Source organism: Lacerta agilis, chromosome 15 (assembly GCF_009819535.1).
Source record: "Lacerta agilis isolate rLacAgi1 chromosome 15, rLacAgi1.pri, whole genome shotgun sequence".
Classification (NCBI taxonomy): domain Eukaryota; kingdom Metazoa; phylum Chordata; class Lepidosauria; order Squamata; family Lacertidae; genus Lacerta; species Lacerta agilis.
The window spans coordinates 42,528,425-42,550,215 of record NC_046326.1 but is presented as its reverse complement, the minus strand read 5'-3'; the positions used below and the strand labels follow the sequence as shown (position 1 = coordinate 42,550,215).

Genomic DNA, 21,791 nt, shown 5'->3' with positions numbered 1-21,791 from the left:
TATTGTCCACACTGACCGGCAGCAGCTATCTCCAGCGTTTCAAGGCAGAGGGGTCTTATCCCAGCCCTGCATGGAGTTGTCAGTGGAGAATGAAGCTGGGAACTTCTGCATGTGAAGCAGTCACTCTCTCTACCAATCAGCTCCAGCTCCTCCATCTAAAGTTAAAAACAAGATTCCAGTCCTCAGGCTTCTGAATTAAGGGCTGCACACGAGGAGCACAGGAAGCTGCCATAAACTAGATCAGACCATTGTTCCATCTGGCTCAGTTGTCTACACTGACTGGCAGCAGCGGTTCTCCAGGGTTTCAGGCAGGGGACCGGGGATCTTTTGCAAAATAGATGCTCTAGCCACTGAGCTGCGCCCCGTCCTGATTTTCCAATCTCATTTCAACAGGAGTTGTGCAGGATAACTTTTCTGTAATAAGTTTTGTGTGTGTCTGTTTTGGGGTGTGAGTGCAGAATCCCATTTGCATTTCCTGCTTCAGGCCCCGAAACCTTCCTGGCCCAGCTCCAAGCAGGCCAGGCCACTTTTAACGTCAATCTCTCCCTGCTCCTTTCATTACAGAAAGAAAACGGGAAACCCAAGCCCTGCCTTCCGGCTATTTCCTACACTCCAATCCATAATTAATTCCATTGTTGTTCCCTAAACGGTTTCCCTGACAATTAAAACAGCATTCTTCCGGAGACCTGGGATGGCTGGGTCAAAGCCAAGCACTTTTAAAATTTAGGTAGCTCAGCTCCCCACAGCTCAGATCGAACGCCTGGCAGCATCGTAGATCTGAGCAACCTGGCCTCTCCGACTGAGCCAAAGCATCCGCTGGGGATATTTCAGGTCAAGGATCGGGGAACATTTGCAGCCCCATCGCCTCTCCCCATTGGCCATGCTGCTTCCTGGGAGCTGGGGTGTGTGTGTCTGGCAATATCTGGACCTGGGAGACCAGAGTTCGAATCTCTGCTTGGCCATGAGTGGGTGGGTGACCTTGGGCCAGCCTCTCCCTCCCTCCCTCCCTCATTTTCTTCTGCCCCAACCTACTTATTTGTGACACTTATTGTTAGGAGCGAGCCAGCAATAAATCACACGGAGTAAGTGAAGTTAACTCTTTACTACAAGAAACAGGATCTGCTCAGGAGTGCCAGGCCTAATGAGGGCAATGACTCTTCTTCAAATTGGAGACGGGGTCTGCATGAAGCCCTAAACGGCCTCGGCCCAGTATACCTGAAGGAACATCTCCACCCCCATCGTTCAACCAGGACACTGAGGTCCAGCTCCAAGGAGGGCCTTCTGAGGGTTCCCTCAATATGAGAGGTGAAGTTACAGGGAACCAGGCAGAGGGCCTTCTTGGTGGTGGCACCCGCCCTGTGGAACGCCCTCCCATCAGATGTCAAGGAAATAACTATCGGACTTTTAGAAGACACCGGAAGGCAGCCCTGTTTAGGGAAGTTTTTAATGTTTGACATTTTATCGTGTTTTTAATATACTGTTGGGAGCTGTCCAGAGTGGCTGGGGAAACCCAGACAGAGGGGCAGGATATAAATAATAAACTTAAAAAAAAAAACTTCCCTATACAGTCAAACCTCAGTAGCAGAATGTAATCCATTCCGGAAGCCTGTTCGACTTCCAAAACGTTTGGCAACCGAATCGCGGCTTCTGGTTGGTTGCAAGAGCTTCTTGCACTCAGTGAAAGCTGCGTCAGATGTTCGGCTTCTGAAAAACTTTCAAAAACTGGAGCATTTACTTCTGGGTTTTCGGCGTCCAGGAGCCGAATCATTTGAAAACGGAGCCATTCAGGAGCTGAGGTTTGACTGTACAGGATTGCTTTCAGACAGCTCAGGAGTCGAATAACTACAACATTTCTCCAACGAAAATAGGGGCATCCTAAGGAAAAGCGGGACATTCCGGCATCAAATCAGAAACCGGGACGGATTCTCTAAATCAGGGACGTCCCTGAAAAATAGGGTCGCTTGGAGGGTCTTCCTTTGGGGTTTCCCAGCTATTAACTCCCACCATTCCCCCGGGACCAACCAGTCTGTGACCCTTGCCCTCTTTGATTCCTCTCCTCCGCTGCGTCACCCACCTGCACCCAGAACGGACGTGATGACGGTGGTGGTCTTGATGGTGGTGGTGGAGGTCTCCTCCTCCTCGCCGGATACCCTCCTGGGCGTGGTCACTTCTGGTTGTGCGGTGGGGGCAGCCGCCGTGCCCGGGGTGCCGCTGGAAAACGCGTCAGTGGTGGCTGGGCCCGAGGCACCGAGACCGGTCTGGAAACCCAGCACAGGGGTGACCGGCGGCTGCGTGCGGCCGGATTTGGCCCACGGCACCAGCCGCCCCATGGCTGTGGTCAGGAGGTCTGTGGTGAAGGCCGGCTTGGCCATTTCGGGGGTCCTCTCCACGGCCTTCCCTTCGGCCTTCCCGCCCGCCAGGGTTGTGGGGGGCGGCGTGGTCATGGGCGGCGTGGTGGGCAGCCCAGTGGCGGCGTGGGAGAGAGCGGGGCGGCCGTCTTGGTCAGCCAGGTTGCTTGTGGGGGCTGGGCTGAGGTCTGCGTCCGGGAGGACGGGCCCAGGACCCATGAGGCCGGCAGCCAGGAAGGGAATCTGCCGGAGGTAATCTTTTTTGAGGAGGGGCTCGTGGAGAAAGTCGTCCAGGAGAGGGTGATGGTTGAGGAGCTTCAGGGTGGGCGCCGTGGTGACAAAGTGGGCCTCGCGCTCTGGCTCATCAGGGGTGGGGGGCACCGTGGGCTCCCCATCAGCCTCAGAGACCCCCGGCCTGTCGGGCTCCGCAGCAGAGAGTCCTGGGTGCGAGAGAGAGAGAGAGAGAGAGGAAGATCGCTGGTGAAGGTTACCCACTGCAATTGGCGCAAAAGCTACAGCTGTTGCTGACCTTGTTATTGTTATTGTTATTGTTACTGTTTCTGTTTATTTATATCCCGCCTTTCCCCCAAACAGGTAAGATACAAAACTATAAAGGAGAATGGTTAAAATGTGTAATAAAATCAAAACAAAATGAAAATCAAATCAATTGAAGTACAGATAGTAGAAACAGCACAGCACTATTAAAAGCCCTTTCCTTAAAAAACAACAACGGCCCATTCCCAAGGACCAGTTGGAATAAAGCCGATTTCACCAGCTAGCAGAAGAACGGCAAGGAGGGAGCCAGCCTGGCTTCTCTAGGCAGGGAGTTCCAAAGTTGCCTGGGAGCAGCCAACACCGAGACGTCTCTTGGTTACTTCAAAACTGGATTACTGCCATGGGATCTATGTGGATCTTTCCTTGCACCTGATTGGAACTCCCTGCCCAGAGGGGCCTCTTCTTCTTCTTCTTTTATCTATAGGCAAATTCAGTGCTTTTTCTGGGGGGAAGCAGGGGGACACATACCCCTAAACATTTTTGTGAATCTATGTTTGGCCTCATTTATGCTACCCGAGTTAGGAAGAGAGCAGAGAGAATTGTAGCAGATCCTTTACATCCCGGTCATCATCTGCTTGATTTACTTCCATCTGGACGTCGCTACAGGAGTTCATATACAAAATCGGCCAGGCACAAGAATAGTTTTTTCCCTTGTGCCATTAAATTGTTAAATTCATAGTTGTATAGCTGAAGGGGGGGGGGTAAATTATGGGTGGGGTTTCCTTGCTTCTTTGTATTGTGAGAGGAACAGTGTCTGTATGTTTACATTGCAATGTAGCTGAAACAAATTCCAAGTATGTTGGAAAATGTACTTGGCCAATAATAAATTATTCCTATTCCTATTCCTATTGAGGGGCAGTATTTCAATATGAGTAGTAAAATGAGAGTACGCCTAAACATTTTAAATTTTTTTTAAAAAAAGCACTGAGCAAATTTATACCCCTGCCTCTTCCCCTCTAAAAAAAAAAAACAGAGGCTGCAAAAGGGCAAAAAATGGGGGGGGGGAGACCCAGCAGCCATCTAATTATTTTGTGTGATTAGCAGAGCAGCAATTAAAAAAACCACATTGATTTTTAAAGCTAGGCCCAAAGGAAAAAAAAACTGACAGCAGAATCTCTCTTTCCGAAAAGCAGCAGGAATTATCAGCAAAAGTTTGCTGGGAAAAGTCGTACGGGTGTTTTTTATGGTGCCCCTTCAATCATCTTTCTTCCCAGGGAATATGAATAGCGAAGGAGGAGAAAGTCATTAAAAATGACAGCAGGGACCCCGATAGAGAGAGAGGGCAGCTTAAACACCCTGCAGAAGAGAAATCCACAGCTGGGTGGCACTGCAGCAATTGGCGGGGTGCGGGGTGGGGAGAACCTGAGGCCCAGGACTCAGATGCAGCCCCCCAGGACTCTCTCTCTCTGGTCTTGGGGACCCTCCCAAGGCCACAGCCCTCGCAAGGACCCTCTCCACCACCTCTTTGCATGTGTTTTTGCCAGGATAGACAGAGAGAAAGGAGGGATGTGCAAGAACCAGCTGGTGGTTTGGAAAGCAAACTGCTGCTCCGGCCATTTTTGCTCCTGGTTCCCCCCAAACCTGGCATGTGGTCCCCAAAAGGTCACTCAGAAGCAAATGGGGCCCTTGGGTGAAAAAGCCCCCCCCACCCCCAGCAGTGCAAAGGAAACCCCTCACCGACCACCTTTTGCAAGGCAGCAGTGGCGGGGGGAATGAAGGAGCCAATCTTATAGGGCGGGCCGACTCATATTCCGAAAACGACGTTCATATGTGGGTTGGTTTCTGAGGGAACGCAGGGGAAGAAGTCCTGGTTGTACAATGATGGGAGTTGTAGCATTGGGGCCTCTAGAGTCATCTAGTCCAACAATGCAGGAATCACAGCGAACAGAGACAGGTGGCATTTGCACTCTGCACATGCCCCCGGGCACACTTCTTCCAAGTCAAACTTATTATTGTTGTTGTTTAGTGTTTTTTTTTTTTAAGAAGTGGAGGGTGGGGTGTGTGGGAGCCACAAGCCAAGAATGTTATCTGCACGCTGCAGGCGTCAACCGGTTTAAGCAGGCAGGTCCCCCCGTGGGGCGCTTCGCCTCGGCACCCGCACATTATCTCCCCGCTAAGCCATGCACGCGGCGGCATTTAGGAGCTGTTAGGCTTATTGCTAGACTGCTTTCATTAGCCCGTAATGAGCCATCAAAAACGCCTCCCTGGTGGACTGGCCTCGTTCGGATGAATGGGGCAGGCGCCCGGGGAGAGCTGCGTGGCACCGTCACTCCAGACCGGAAGCCCCCCCCTTCTGCTGCAGATGGCGCAGTCGAGAAAGTTGGAGGGTACCCCCAGGGTCATCTAGTCCAACCCCCTGGAATCTCAGCACACGGTCCCTCCTCCAAGCTGAAACCGTAACAGACCCTGCTTAGCTTCACAAATGTGCCAGCAGTTTTATCGCGGCACCGTCAGTCTGTTCTCACAGTGGCTGACTGGATGCCCTTAATGGGAAACCGGCAAGCAGGATCCGGGCACAAGAGCCACACTCCCCTCCCTGTGATTTCCAGCAGATGGCCTTCGGAAGGATTGCTGCCTCCGACTGCGAACAGGGTGGTCTAGTGGTTAGAGTGTCAGTCTGGGACCTGTCACAGGTAGGTAGCCGTGTTGGTCTGCCATAGTCAAAACAAAATAAAATTAAAAAATTCCTTCCAGTAGCACCTTAGAGACCAACTAGAGACCAGGGTTCAAATCCCTCACTCGGTCATGAACCACATGGTGTGTAGTCATTCTCTCTCTCTCTATGTCTAACCTAACTCAGTGTGCATGCACACGGAAGCTCATACCAAGGTGTAGCTGAAGACTTGTGCATGCTTAGTTGGTCTCTAAGGTGCTACTGGAAGGAATTTTTTTTTTTTCTGTCTTGACTACCGAACAGAGGATTAAACGAGGAGGTTCAGAACCATGTGTGCTACCTCATGCTCCTTGGAGAAAAAGGTGGAATATGAATGAAATAAATCCATCCATCCAAGGACTCCATTCACCTCTGCAGCCTCCAGTTCTTCCTGTGTCAAAGTCTGGGCTGTAAAGGCCTCAAGAGCAGGGAGTTTTCTTCTTGGCAATTTATCAATTTTAAAGTGTTTTTTTGTTTTAACTTAGCCTACCCCAGGGTTAGGCAACCTAAGGCCCGTGGGCCAGATGCGGCCCAATCACCTTCTAAACCTGGCCCGTGGACAGTCCAGGAATCAGTGTGTTTTTACATGAGTAGAATGTGTCCTTTTATTTAAAATGCACCTCTGGGTTATTTGTGGAGCCTGCCTGGTGTTTTCACATGAGTAGAATGTGTCCTTTTATTTAAAATGCACCTCTGGGTTATTTGTGGGGCATAGGAATTCGTTCATTATTATTTTTTTCAAAATATAGTCCAGCCCACCACATGTTCTGAGGGATGGTGGACCGGCCCACGGCTGAAAAAGGTTCCTGACCCCTGGCCTACCCCATAATGGCCCAGGGCAGGTTAGGACAATGGAATCTACCACGATAAACCAAAACAAAAAAATTATAGTTATAAAACACACCCACCCACACCCAAAAACCCTCCTCCGAAATGGAACAGATTCAGCCAAGGAGATGGTTCCCACAAAACAAATTAGTTTAGCCATCAAAGGCTGGAGGACATAATGGTGTCTCCAGTAGATGCCGAAAGCTGTACAATGAAGGTGATCGATGCTCCTACGTTATGGAGAACATGCAGAGTGAAGGCGCTCTAAACATTATTATTAGTTCTGCTATTAACAACAACAATAATTACAATATAATTTTAGGGTGCAAATCTCAAGCTTCGCCTCTGTCACTCACCCGCTGCAAAATGGATCTCCTAAGTCTTGAGTTGTTGACTGACTGGAAAAAAAGCACCCAGCCTGCTCTTGTGCTTTTAAGGGTACCAGGATGGGCCTGAAGAATAATGGAATCACAGAATGGTAGAATTGGAAGGGACCTCTGAGGGTCATAGAATGATAGAGTTGGAAGAGACCCCAAGGGCCATCCAGTCCAACCCCCTGCCAAGCAGGAAACACCACCCAAGCATTCCTGACAGATGGCTGTCAAGCCTCTGCTTAAAGACCTCCAAAGAAGGAGACTCCACCACACTCCTTGGCAGCAAATCCCACTGTCAAACAGCTCTTACTGTCAGGAAGTTCTTCCTAATGTTTAGGTGGAATCTTCTTTCTTGTAGTTGGAATTCATTGCCCCGTGTCCGCTTCTCTGGAGCAGCAGAAAACAACCTTTCTCCCTCCTCTATATGACATCCTTTTATATATTTGAACATGGCTATCATATCCCCCCTTAACCTTCTCTTCTCCAGGCTAAACATAGCCAGCTCCCTAAGCCGTTCCTCATAAGGCATCGTTTCCAGGCCTTTGACCATTTTGGTTGCCCTCCTCTGGACCATCTAGTACAACCCTCTGCAATGCAAGGAACCGCAGCCAAAGAATCCCTGGCAGGTGGCCACCCAACCTCCCGTGAAGGAGAGGACGTCACCTTCCAAGGGACTCCCTTCCCTTGTCAAAAAGCTCAGAAGGTTCCTCCTAATGTTGTGCCAGCAACTCCTTCCTTGTACAGTGGCACCTTGGTTCTCAAACTTAATCCGTTCCAGAAGTCCGTTCCAAAACCAAAGCATTCCAAAACCAAGGCACGCTTTCCCATAGAAAGTAATGCAAAACGGATTAATCCGTTCCAGATTTTTAAAAACAACCCCTAAAATAGCAGTTTAACATGAATTTTACTATCTAACGAGACCAGTGATCCATAAAACGAAAGCAATAAACAATGTACTGCAGTCACACAATCAATCCATCAGTAGCTGAACTGGGTTCCACACAGTCACAAAAACAAAACGAAAAAGAGCCGCAAAAACAAAAAACGCAAAATAAACGGCAAAAATAGACGGGCCTCAGCGTAACACTCAAAACCGAAGTGCGGCACTCAAAACGGAGCACATTTGGCTTCTGGAAAAGGTTCGCAAACCGGAACACTTACTTCCAGGCAGTGCAGGATTTACGTATAAGCTAAACAAGCTATAGCTTAGGGCCCCACTCCCTTGGGGGCCCCAAAAAAATTTAAAGGGAAAAAAACTGGATGTACATTTCCAAAATATAAGATAAAAAACAAATAAAATAAAACCTACGTACAGCAACAGTGTTTGTGTGTTGTGTAGGCTCCTATGATGTAAGTCATGGGCCCCGCCTGCTAGCCTGCTCCCTGAAATATCACTGGTTTGCTCCTTTCTATATATAGGGTGCCGACATTCTGCATGGACTGGTTGCATGGCAACATGTGCAAATGGCTTTAGATACCTGTTAGGTCCATAAATTACCATATAGCATACATTCAACACAAAAAACAGCGACAATTTGTTGTTGACAAAGGACAGCTGGACCTATAAAGGGCCCCATTACCTTCAGGAGCTCCTTAGGGTCTCATCAAACCTAAAGTTTGCACCATCATCCATGTGACATCCTTCAGATATTTGAAGATTTGAAGATATTCTGAGTTAGGGATGGAATTGAAACTTGGTTTCAATTTGCACTGGGAGGGAAACCTACTTAATTAGCAACTTCTGAAGCGATAGGAATTGAAACTTCCCTCGCACTAAGTTAGGCAGGCAAAGATCTCTGAGAAATCGCTGGTCCCCTAACAAAGATGTGCAGCTTGTCCCTCACATCAGCCCCACTAACTGAGGACTGGAAGGTAGCAAACCAATTTTTAAAAAGAGATCTGGGGGGATCCAGGGAATTACAGACAGATTAGCTTAACGTCTATTCTGGGAAACTGATGGAAAGCCTTGTTAAGGATAAAATAATCACGCAAGAGGAAGAATAAGCCTTGCTAAAAAAGAAAAAGTAAAGTAAAGATAAAAAGAATTATCTATCTTTCTGAGATTTTAAATTCTTGAGATTTTAAATTTTGGAGGCTTAATTCATATTTTAAATTTGTATACTTAGAATCATAGAAGTGTAGGCTGGGAAGGGAACCAAGGGTCATCTAGTCCAACCCCCTGCAATGCATTTCAATTTTTGGGAGCCGCTTTGAGATCAACAGGGCAAAAAACGGGATATATATATAATATTTCAAAATTTGCACTTCTCCCGATTTTGAAATGCAGTTCTACAGCTGAGCAGTGTACAGAAATGCACATTCTACGGTTAAGGGTTCGTATAAATCCCCATATTAGTGTGTGTATTTCATATTAGTGAAAAACACACACAAAATGGCATCAAATTTGGGGAAATGTAAATATGAGGGGAAATATGCTTTGCAGATGCGGGCAGATCAGGCAAAAGTGGCTACAAAAATGTGTCTTATTGGGAGAAATCTGCGCCTAAATGCTGACGAATTTTCACGAGGACTTTTAAAAAAACAACGTATCACAAACTGATGCAGAGAGCCGACAACAGGCACCCAAAATGGGCAGGTTCGCTCATCTCTATTCAGAGTAGACCAATTGAAATTCATGGGGGTGGTGGTGGACTTTGCTCCATCCATTTGAATGGGCATGGCTCTGAGCCAAGCGTAGCTGCCTCCCGTCCAGCGTTTCTACCTGACAACCCCGTTTCCAAGAGAGACCCCCCCCCACAGCAGCCCCCGCAAGAGCCCAGTAAACCGCAGTCAGCTCTGAAGAGGCTTAATTGCCTCTTCAAAGGGGGAGCCGCAGTCGTAATTAATCCGCCTCGCATTAACTCTCGCTTTACATTCTAATTGGCAGTGGAATGCCATCTGGATCGGTGCCTGGATCCCTCACACCTGGGGAGGGACAGAGGAGGGAGATGACTCTAGTCTTGGGCAAGGAGGACAAAGGCACAGAGCAAAAAGTTCATTTAAGGGTCCCCCAGAGGCCATGGAGAGGGGTTTGCGGGCTGCCAGTAGGCCTGGCAAGAGTCCTGGTCTCCTTTGCGTCCAGCTGGCTTTTGAAGTGCATCTCATTCAGGGGTGCGGCCCTTTGGGTTTCTCTGCCAGGCCCTCGGCACATCTCCTGCCTAACCACACCCCCTCTCTCCAGGCCACGCCCTCACCACTCCTGCCTTGACGCCTCCTTATGTGTCGCTTGCCCAGCTGGCACCAGGGGCAAACGGGTCGACTGGGCATAATGCAACTTCTGATATTTCACAGTGGAACAGCCTGCCACAAGATGGCAGGGAGGCCGTTCAGTCACATCTGAGGGGCTGCAGCCCCCACCCCCCCAACCACAGCCAAACATTTATGGACCCTGAAACTCAGCGGCTACCACCGGCCAAGCGACTTTCCTTCCCTTCCTTGGAACCGAGGTCAGGGGGTCTCCTGGCAGCTGTGCTTCCTCCATTGCTGGGGGTTGGACTGGATGACCTTTGGGGATCCCCCTTCTGATTCCACAATTCTACGATTTCCCTCAGTGGAAGCTCCCCTGTTGCTAAATTTACGGGCGCCAGATTGCAGCTAAAGGAGCGACAGCAGGGTGGTTTAAAGCCGCAAAATTAAAGGGTGGGTGGAAACCGGCAACTTAGATTAGTGGCAGCCGCGATGTGGCACTGCCGTCACCCATGTTGGTGCCAGCCTTTGCCACGTGACGCCGGGTTGGGAGGGGGCCCCTCCGCCGCCGCTTAAAGAGGTTAACTTGCCCCCAGCATGGAGGGAATTATGTTTTAATAGAATCCATTTATTACACCATAAAAGTTAATGAGTTTATATGGAGAGGCACCAGGATTCCTTTTAAGGTTTTAATAGGGGATTAGCACGGCGTCCCAGACTCCAATGCCGCGTCGTTCGGCTCGTTAACCGTACACTCCCCACCCCCACCCCCTTTGATTCGTCAGCTCCAAAATACTTGTTTCTTTCCTCCGGGCACAGCACCCCACCAGCACCTCTGCCCACCCACCGGGGAAACCGAGGCACATGGCACAGGGTCAAAAAGGCTGCCCTCCAGATGTGGCTGGACTCCCAATGGCCACGGGTGGTGATGGACCGCAGGAACATCTGGAGAGACGCAGCCCTGCCTCATGCCTGGTCTAAAGCCGGAAAGCTGCAGCTTCTTGGTGAAAAGCCTGTCCCCACCCCACCCTGGATAGAATCCTTGAATCGTAGAGTTGGAAGGGACCCCCAAGGGTCATCGAGTCCAACCCCCTGCAATGCGGGAATCAAACCTAAGGTGTACACAAGAGCATATGTGTCAAATTCTGCACACCCCTCCCTTTAGAGACCATCTCCATTTAGTTGCTGTAGCAGATTACGTCAACCTGATTTCCTAACTATCCAGTCTGCGCTGTGGAGGCTGAGGCACTCTGCACATGCTCCTAAAGCACGCACTTTGCAAATTGGTTTGCAAATTCCCGCTCCTCCAGGGAGGAGCAGGGGAGCTTTTCCAGACCAAGGGCCACATTCCTTCCTGGTGGTGGGTGGTGGGGGGGGGGGGGCTCGAGGCAAAAATAGGCCGAGAAGCAAATGTAAAATTCGCCTTTCTACAGGTGGCTAGTTTATCCAGCCCCAATCCACCCTTCACCTAGGCAAGCAAAGAGGCAGAATTTAAGGCCCACTCCCAGTCCGGAAAGAACACTCAAGAAGGCAGGTGCAAATTAGGGTCAAATTAAGGGGGTGTGGCATGGGGAAGAGTCCCGAGGGCCAGACGGAGAGACCCCAAGAGCCACATTTGGCACATGGGTCTAAGGCTCTCCACCCCCTGGAATTCAAAAGCCTTCCTGGTTCAGACTCAGCTCTGGTTGTGGGCTTTGGGGACCCACAGACCTGCCCCCCCAGCTTTGCGAAAGGCTGATAGGAAGTGTGGGCATAAGCCCATGGGCAGGGGTCAGCTTCAGGGTTGGCAACCTTTCAAACCAGCCCATGTGCCCATGCCTAAAACTAGAACTTGCTGAATACAGGAAGATTCGGGACACATAACAGAAAGTTCTCCATGCAGTGCTGAGTTAAACCGTGGAACTCCCTCCCACTGGGGCAGTGATGGGCACCAACTGGGATGCCTTTTAAAGAGGGCTGGACCAATTCGTGGAGGAGGAGAGAGCTTTTAAGGTCTGCCAGCCACTGTGGCTCTGCCCTGCCCACACAGTTGGAGGCAGCAATGCTTCTGAATGCCAGTTTCTGGAAGCCATAGGAGTGGTGGGGGCTCCTCCTGTGCTCGCATCCTGCTTTCAGGTTTCCCTTTGGGGCATCTGGTCGGCCCCTGCGAGAACAGGATGCCGGACTAGACGGCCTGATCCAGCAGCCTGCTCTTACGTTCTTACGCCTTCAACGGCAGCTCCAATTTGCAGACACGGATTTGCAGCTCGATTCCCGCAGGTTGAATCCAGGGCACCAAAGGGTCTTCTGTTCCCTTGGCCAGCCCGCTTTCATTTCACACGCTGGATCCGGCTCTTCCCTGCAAGCTCCCCCACTCTGCAAACTCCCCGGCCCAGCCCTGCCATCTCTCTCCCCCCTCTCACCCTCCCGCCACCCTCTTTCTCGGATATAACTCTTTTCCTGCTGCTCTCTTGATGGCGCTGATAATGAGATGGAACTACCGAATGGGTACTTGCGTGCCGGCAAAACGGGTAAATAAATTGAAATACTAATAACGGCCCCATCAGGAGAGCGCAGCGCCGTGACCCAGATGAGTGTGGCAGAGGCGGCTGCGGAGGCTTCAAGGCCGCAGCGGGAATAAACACACACACACACACACACACATATAGATGCCAAACTCATGGCTTGCGAGACAGGCAATGCAGAAGGAGGGACAAGGCCAGGCTCGCTAGATCAAAGCAATATAAGAGAGGGAGAAAGAGGGGTTCGTTTGCCCCAGTCTCCTGCTTCCAACAGAGGACAGCCAGAACTCCTCCCTGCCTTCCCATTTGAGGAGGGCGCAAAATTTAGATACACTGCCTCTGAACATGGAGGCTTCGCTTATTTAGCCTCTGAGGTACACAGGGCGAGGGAAGGGCTCAGATCCACCAGCTGTTCATTGGGTTACTATGGTTAGGCCTTGCTAGACATGAGTTCCCTGCCTCTGCTCCGTTTGCCAGGAGAAGGACCCACCCGTAAGTTGCCACTGTAATCATTCTATTTCCCAACTGGATTAATACTGTCTGCTCTGATGGGCAGCTGCTCTCCAGGGTTTCAGGAAGAGAGTGGGAAGAACCTTTTAATTGCACGTGCCAAGAATTGAACCTGGGACCCTCTGCAGTGTAAAAAGCGTTTGCTGTATCACGGAACCGGAGCTCAAAAATAAAGAAAGATTCCGTTCCTCATGGTCCTGAATTAAGGGCTGTCTTAATCAGGAATCATAGAACCATCATTCTATGATTTCTGTTTAAGACAGCTCTTAATTCAGTGGGAAGGGACCGTGCGGGTCAACCCCCTGCAATAGGAACATAGGAATCTGCCTTATACTGAGGCAAACCATTGGGGTCCATCTAGCTCAGTACTGTCTGCCCTGACTGGCAGTGGCTGTCCAGGCAGGGAGTCCTTCCCAGCCCTGCCTGGGAGGTGCCAGTGATGGATTGAGCCCAGGATCTTCTGCATTCAAAACAGGGGCTTCACCACTGGTCTGTGGCCCTTCTCTCCTGGGGTTCCCAGAAACTGGTACTCAGAAGCTGGGCTGCCTCCAACCGTGGAGCCAGAGCTAAGTCATCCTGGCTGGTAGCCATCTCTCCCCCCCCCCCCCAGTGAATTTGTCTGATCGTGAAGAGTGCAGGATGGTTCTGCGTTGGGCTCTGCAGATCCCCCCATCGAGGTGTACATTAAGAAAGCAAACACGAGCTTCAGCGAGCTGGAATAATCATCTAGGTGCATTGTCTGTGGCTGGGGTGGGGTGGGGGGTGGGGGGTGAAAGCCTGGCAAAATGTGTGTGTGTGTTTGTGTGTGTGTGTGTGGAGAGAGAGAAGGGAGCCCTTCCGTGCAAAAAGAATCAATTTTGGCCAGAGGGATGAAGAAAGGAATGAATTAAAGAAACAGGCACAAGGAATCGATGAGGGAGAGGGCGGCGGGCCAGGGAGGAGGGGGGGAGGTATTATCCCACAGTCCTTGCGCCAAATTGGAACCAAAAAAATGCAAAACCCGCACACTAAATTGATGGTGACTTATCACGAGGAGTTATGAGAACAAATAGACGCCAAAACAGAGGCAGCTGAGCTTAAGATGTGCGAAATGTCTCTCTTTGGTCTAGATCCAAAGCTTTTGGCACCGGCAATTTCAGGGACTGCTTGGTGGTGGCTCATCCTCCTCTGACAGTTCCAAGGGTTCTTCATCAGCTATCCACCCAGAGGGCCCCTCCGTGCCAGATTTGGGGGTGCCCTGGCTGCCCCTTGGGGTCTCCGACCTGCAGGATGTGTGTGTTTCGTCTTCTGTGGGCCAGGTAAGGACTTGGTTTGACAGCTCTTCCCCCCCCCCCCCGCTGCTCTGCGCCCCTGTAGTTTTTTGCAGAGACGTCCCACAGCACTGAAGCAACCGTCGCGCCTGCAGGACAGCACGGAGGGAGCCAGCACCGCAGGGAGGTTAAATGAAAAGAGACATCTTCTCCGACAGGGTCATTAGTCATGTCAGGCGGCCCGGCACAGCCTTAGCAAAACAGTATTAGGTTTTAAATTGTGACACTAACAAACACCAGCTCAGGAGACAACGTTGCTCAGCATCTGTGCTCCCGGAAGGGCTGGAATCTGCTGCGAGGAGGAGACCGCTGTGTCTCTGCATGAGTGGCTGCTCCTTTAACCATGAGCAGAGGAAGCTGCCCCTAGCTGGGTCAAACGCTGGAGAGGCTGCCAGGAATTGAACCCAGGACCTTATGGAGGTGAAGCAGTTGCTCTAACACGTTGCTTCGGCCCTTTGCCCTGATCAATAAAGATTCTAGTCCTCATGGTTCTGGGAAAAAGAGATTGATTTCAATAGAAATATTGGAAGTTGCCTTATAATGAGTCAAACCACCGGTCCATCTAGCTCAATATTGTCTACACTGACTGGCAGCAGCTCTTCAGGGGCTCAGGCAGGGGACATTTCCGGCCCACAATAGAGGTGCTAGGGATTGAACCTGGGGGCTTCTGCATGCAAGGCAGATACATGCTCTGCCACTGAGCTACAGCCCTTCCCCTAAGAATAAGTTAAGATTCCAGACCTCATGGTTCTGAGTACAGAGTCAGGCCATTGGCCCATCTAGCTCAGTATTGTCTACATTGGCTCTGAGCTTTTTTACAGAAGGGCATAAGAAGACGCTGCTGGGTCAGGCCCATGGCCCATCTAGTCCAGCGTCCTGTTCTCAAAGAGTCATGAGGACTAGGAACTTGTTTCGTAGAAAACAAAAGTGAAGTTCTCTGAAAGCTGTAAAGGTAAAGGGACCCCTGACCGTTAGGTCCAGTCGCGGACGACTCTGGGGTTGCGGCGCTCATCTCGCGTTCCTGGCCGAGGGAGACGGCGTACAGCTTCCGGGTCATGTGGCCGGCATGACAATGCCACTTCTGGCGAACCAGAGCAGCGCACGGAAACACCGTTGACCTTCCCGCCAGAATTCTGTAGCTAGTGGCAAAGATAAGAATCTAAGCAGAGGCTGCTGGATCAGGCTAAAGGGGGCCTCTCTAGTTCAGCATCCTCTTCTTACAGTAACTGACCAGATGTCTATTTTGGGAAACCCACAAGCTTGAATTTTGAATGGTTGATTTTGAATTTTGAATGGTTGATTTTGAATTTTGAATTGCTGATTTTGAATTTTGAATGGTTGATTTTGAATTGTGAATTGTTGATTTTGAATTGTGAATTGCTGTGACCTGCCTTGAGACCTGCCGGCGAAGAGCAGACACTAATAGCAGTAGTAACCAATAATAAAAAATACCAGGTAGCAAACAATACCTGTGCGATGCCCGTGAGTTGCTGCCAGTCAGTGTAGACAATATTGGGGAGCAAAGTTTCCATTGCTCAAGTACATCCCCAAGGCTACCCTCCCTGGATGGTTGGGCTTTTGCTGGGTCAGGATCCTAGCTGTGCCCCCTCCCCAAATCAAGACACCCCCCCACAGCCCAGCTCCCTCCCTCTCCTTCCTCACTGTCGCTCTATAAGCCCCTCACTTATGGGGAAGGAGTTACAGCCAAGCGCCTTCCTGCTGGCATTTATGTGGCGCCTTTACACCCTGGAATTACGGCGGTTGTTGGCAGCTCCCGGGTACCCAAATGTGTGTGTGTGTGGGGGGGGGGGGAGGCAGCTCGTATATATTTTTTTATGACTTCGCGCTCTACTCAGCCAGCGCAGGAGATTAAATGTCACTTCAGCAGGCAAACAGCGCCGGTGTGGGCGAGGAACCGCGAGTTGTGCCAAGCGGGGATGTGGGCAAGCATGCCAAATCCATGCGCCAAAGGTCCTGGGCAGAGATGGGAAGCTGCAGAGAGGGTGCCTGAGCAGCCGAGATTGTCCCCCGCCCCACCTCCAGCCCCATCAGTGTGGGCAGCAGTTAACGCTTGGCATTGGTCGGGAAGGTCAGGCTAAAAATAAAAATAAATCACAATTACAGGATTGTGCCTGGTGCCGATTGGCAGCAGTAGGGCAGGAGGCAGGGAGCCCAACACTAGGTGGCGCCAGAGCCAATGGCAAGCAGAGCCAACACAGTCCAGCTTGGCTTGCTTGCTTGTTTTATATCCCACATAAGAAGAGCCAATGCTTCATTTAGTCCAGGATCTGCCAGGCTTTTGGCTTATTAAACAATCTATGGCCTTTTAAACTGGGAGGGGACTATGCCACTATGCTAAAAGATAAAACTTATCCATCCTTAAAGAAATCAGCCCTGAGTGCTCACTGGAAGGGCAGATCCTGAAGTTGAGGCTCCAGTACTTTGGCCACCTCATGAGAAGAGAAGACTCCCTGGAAAAGACCCTGATGTTGGGAAAGATGGAGGGCACAAGGAGAAGGGGACAACAGAGGGTGAGATGGTTGGACAGTGTTCTCGAAGCGACTGGCATGAGTTTGGCCAAACTGCGAGAGGCAGTGAAGGATAGGCGTGCCTGGCGTGCTCTGGTCCATGGGGTCACGAAGAGTCGGACACGACTGAACGACTGAACAACAACAAATGCTATGTATTTTGTGTGTTTTTATATTGTGAAGCGTCCTGTGATCCTCGGATGAAGTCTAGCACACACATTTAATTAATCATCGTCACCCCACCACCCTTTTCTCACAGTAGCTGACTATGCTGGCAAACCAGCAAGCAGGATTCTAGCCATCACAATCCCCCTCACCTCCTCCTTAAATTTGTCCACTCCTCTTTTAAAGACACCCAGGTTGGCGCCCATCGCTGCCTCCTGCGGCAGGGAGTTCCGCAGCTCCCCCCTTATATCTGTCCTGAATCGTTGAAGGTTCAGCAGCCTAGTTTGGTCTCCTTGCTCTGGGATGCCAAGGTGAGCCAGGAAGCCTCTCCGACACACGGGGAGGGGGGACCTTTGCCTGACAACCTCCCCCACCCAATCACCCATTTTTTTTTGCCTCGATTAATCCCAGCTTTGGCACTTTCATTTTTTTGGGGGGGGGGGAATTAAACAAACAAACAAACAAACACCCACATCTCCCGTTCCAGTGCAGGGGCATGTCAGGCGCCCGATTATGTGCCAACTTTGTTGAGGGGGCCTTTGTTAGTAACCCCCCACCCCACCCCTGGCGCCTGCAACCTTCCTTGTGCCTACTCATCACTGCCCAAACGAAGAGGCAAGAAGATGGGAGGGCCATGGGGGGATGAGGGGGAGAGAGAGAGAGAGAGAGAGAGGGAGCTTAATGGATTCTCAGCAACTGCCAACTCTATCAGTCTGCAGCCTGGCTCTCCCTGGATAGGCAGGCGTAGAAGGGGGATCGTTTGCATAAAGTTTAATTAGGGATTAGCGGGGGTGGGTGGGGTGGGGTGGCTTTTTGACTTTCTTTTTTTAAAAGATTAACACCTTGCCTTGGCATTAGGAGAGAGGATGGTGGGGGTGGTGGTGGAAAGAGCTGGATGTGGAGTGCACCCCCAGCTCCCCCCTCCAAAATAAATAATGCTACAGGGGGAGCAGAGGCCCGGCCAGCAAGGAGATGGGTCTCAAATGGATCCTTTCGATGCCCCTGATCCAAGAAGGTGTCTGCAGGGCTTAGGAACACCAGAAGAGTGCTGCAGCAGCTGGATCAGGCCAAAGACCCCATCTAAGACGCCTGCTTCTTGGGAGAAAAGCAATGACAAACCTAGACAGCATCTTAAAAAGCAAAGACATCACCTTGCCGACAAAGGTCCGCATAGTTAAAGCTATGGTTTTCCCAGTAGTAATGTACGGAAGTGAGAGCTGGACCATCAAGAAGGCTGATCGCCGAAGAATTGATGCCTTTGAATTATGGTGCTGGAGGAGACTCTTGAGAGTCCCATGGACTGCAAGAAGATCAAACTTATCCATCCTTAAAGAAATCAGCCCTCAGTGCTCACTGGAAGGACAGATCCTGAAGTTGAGGCTCCAGTACTTTGGCCACCTCATGAGAAGAGAAGACTCCCTGGAAAAGACCCTGATGTTGGGAAAGATGGAGGGCACAGGGAGAAGGGGACGACAGGGGATGAGATGGTTGGACAGTGTTCTCGAAGCTACCAACATGAGTTTGGCCAAACTGCGAGAGGCAGTGGAGGATAGGCGTGCCTGGCGTGCTCTGGTCCATGGGGTCACGAAGAGTCGGGCACGACTGAACGACTGAACAACAACAACAATCCAGCAACATGTTTTCACTGTAGCCAAATGTCCCAAAGCACCCAGGCTTGAGGATATCCTGATCAAGTTTGCAGATGACACCAAATTAGGAGGGGTGGCTAATACCCCTGAGGACAGGATCACACTTCAAAATGACTTTAACAGATTAGAGAACTGGGCCAAAGCAAACAAGATGAATTTTAACAGGGAGAAATGTAAAGTACTGCACTTGGGCAAAAAAAATGAAAGGCACAACTACAGGATGGGTGACACCTGGCTTGAGAGCAGTACATGTGAAAAGGATCTAGGAGTCTTGGTAGACCAGCAGCTTGACATGAGTCAACAGTGTGATGCAGCACGACTCTCGTCTACCTGCAGTGGGATGGCTCTCAGCCACTGGGAGTTCAGGTACTCCAACTCACAGCCCCCCAGGAGGGTGCGGAACAGGGCAGGTGAGGGGGTATGGCTGGAGGAGAGGGGGCATGGCCTGGGGAGAGTCCCGAGGGCCAGGTGGAGAGGTCTGAAGGGCCACTGCCATCTCCTGGGCCCGAGAGGCTGCCCACTTCCTGCCTCAGCTGAAAGGGAGCGCTACCTTTGTCATTCCTATCACACAAGGAAGCGGGTTTATGAGTTAAGCCTGCGATTCCAAGACAGGCGAAGCTGACAGCTCTCTGCCCCCGTTCCCTCAATCAACCAGGGTTTTTCAACCATGAATTTGAACACGCCAGCTTGTTAGCATCGGCAGAGTCAAAAGATGTACCTAGATAAAACAATCTTTCAAGGGAACAGGCAGATCAAGCAGGGGTGGTTTTATCACAGGGGTGGGGGAACCTACAATCCGCTTCCCCAGATGATGCTGGAGTGATGGGACATTTGGGGGGGGGGGTCCAGCATGGCTTGGAGGGCTACAGGACCCCCCCCCACTCTCCTGCAGTATGATGAGCCTCCATGTTCAGAAGCAGTCTGTTTGCAGTTGCAAGGGGGGGGGTGTCGTCTCTTGACTTTACCAGCTCGCAAGTAAGGCTGGCCCTATTATGTAGGGTGAGGTAGCCGCCTCAGGAGGCAGATGCGGAGGGGCAAGGATCCTCTGAATTTTTCAAAAATGGGATGCACTAAGGTTAAGTGTCTCCATAGAAATGTGTGTACAGTGGCACCTCGGGTTACAGACGCTTCAGGTTACAGACTCCGCTAACCCAGAAATAGTACCTCAGGTTAAGAGCTTTGCTTCAGGATGAGAACAGAAATCGGGCGGCGGCAGGAGGCCCCATTATCTAAAATGGTACCTCAGGTTAAGAACAGTTTCAGGTTAAGAACGGACCTCCAGAACGAATTAAGTTCTTAACCTGAGGTACCAATGTATTTTGGGGCAGGGAGGACTTTTTTAAAAAAAGAATGAATACATTTGCAAGCTGAATTTGAGATTTGGGGGGGAAATGGGAAATCACAATTGACAGGTTTGACCATCCTTACATGCTGCCTGCAGTTATCTTTTAAAAAGAAAGGAGAGAGAGAGAGAGAGAGAGAGAGAGAGAGAGAGGGACTTACCTACACTGAGGTTTCAGCAATATGCAAACGTGCTCAAGTCCAGCTGCCTGACCATCTGCCTCTATACTGACAAACCAATGGGCTAAGAATTTTTAAATCTGTGGGCAGCTGCTTCTAAAAATATACCCAGGAGCGTGGAAGGCTTCTTGGCTCCCAGGGGGGGGGGGCTGTGACCTGCCTGCTGCTCCTGTTGGACTACAACTCCCATCAGGAGCTCCCCCCCCCAACCCTGATCTCCTCTGCTTGCCCTGCAGCAGCTCTCTGGGGTTTCAGGGACTGAGAGAGAGGGATAATCTCTCCCCCATTACCTGCCTAGTGCTTTCAATTGGATATCATTGAATTGTAGAGTTGGAAGGGAACTCCAAGGGCCATCTAGTCCAGCCCCCCGCAATGCAGGAATCCTGCCCACAGCCATCCCAGGGTGGGCTCAAACCACCAACCTTCTGGTTCGCAGCTAAATGCCAGAGAGCGGAACTGGGAGCTTCTGCTGCAGGCAAAGCTGGCGCTCTGCTGCCGAGCTAGGAAACGTCCCAGTGAAAATAAAGTAAGGAGCTAGTCCTCATGATCCTGGATAAAAAAGGCTGGTTTGCAAAAGAAGCTGCCTTCGACGGTGACTCTCAGGGATTTGGACTGGAGTTTTTCCTCTCCCCCCCATTGAACCCGGGACCTTTTGCATGCAAAGCAGGTGTTCTGCCACTGACCCTTATGACCAGATACCATGCATAAAAGCAACAAGCAAAATCTATTCCCCAAAGCCCAAAGGCGTTGAATTTTTTTTTTTTTTAATGGCTGCGAATTCTGAACACAGAATCATAGAACTGTTGCGTTGGAAGGGAGCTGAAGTGTCATCTAGTCTGACCCCCTGCAAAATAATCAGTAACTGGGCCACAGCAGACAAGGCCACACAATTTCTGCTCTGACCTCCTCCATTTCCCCCATCTCTTGCTTATGTGAGCATCTCTCTTTCCATGCAACAGCAAACTCCCAGTTTAACAAGACAAATGCAGACCGGCTCAATGACTGCTCTTGTGCCCAGGTTTAAACGCCGCTCTGCTCAGCCTGCCAAATCCAATATCTGCCACCCAATTTGCATAATATATTCCACCATTATTAGCGTTCCGCATAATCTGTTTTGGCTTTGTTAATCAGCACCCCCCCTACCTGACAGGAACAGGGAATCAAATCTAGCTACCAGCCAGAGATTTTTCACTGAACATTTAAGGGCTAGAAATTTAAATTATTATTTTTTTTAAAAAAAGTTGAGATTCTCAGGACAATTAACTCCAGCGTGCAGTTCCACAGTTCCGACTAAAGGATTCTGTGCCGCTTCAGAATTACAGCACCTGTAATTACTGACTGTCATTGTCATCAAGGTTACATCCCTCACCAACCTTGCTTGACACCCTCCTTGAATGATTGCCTTGGCAAAAAAATCCTAGAATTGTAGAGTTGGAAGGGACCTTAAGGGTCATCTAGTCCAACCCCCTGCAATGCAGGAATCTTGCCCGCAGCTGTCCCTCAGTGGGCTCGAACCACCAACCTTCTGGTTAACACACTGACCCACTGCACCTTCAACAGCCCTCTCCTCCTCCACGAATTTGCCTCTTTTAAACCCATTCAGTTGGTGAGCCACCCCTGTCTCCTGTGGGAGAGAACAGTTTAACTATGCGCTGGAAAATTT

At 50.5% G+C, this 21,791-nt stretch overlaps 1 protein-coding gene across 1 annotated transcript in view; it reads right to left on the bottom strand.

The window, feature by feature from the left end:
• SEZ6 (seizure related 6 homolog) overlaps positions 1 to 21,791 on the bottom strand; it is a 93,440-nt gene that overhangs the window by 23,191 nt on the left and 48,458 nt on the right. Inside the window, exon 2 of the mRNA XM_033172567.1 lies at positions 2,075 to 2,788. Within this exon, the coding sequence (XP_033028458.1) occupies positions 2,075 to 2,788 (714 nt within the window). The remainder of the gene's footprint in view (positions 1 to 2,074; positions 2,789 to 21,791) is intronic.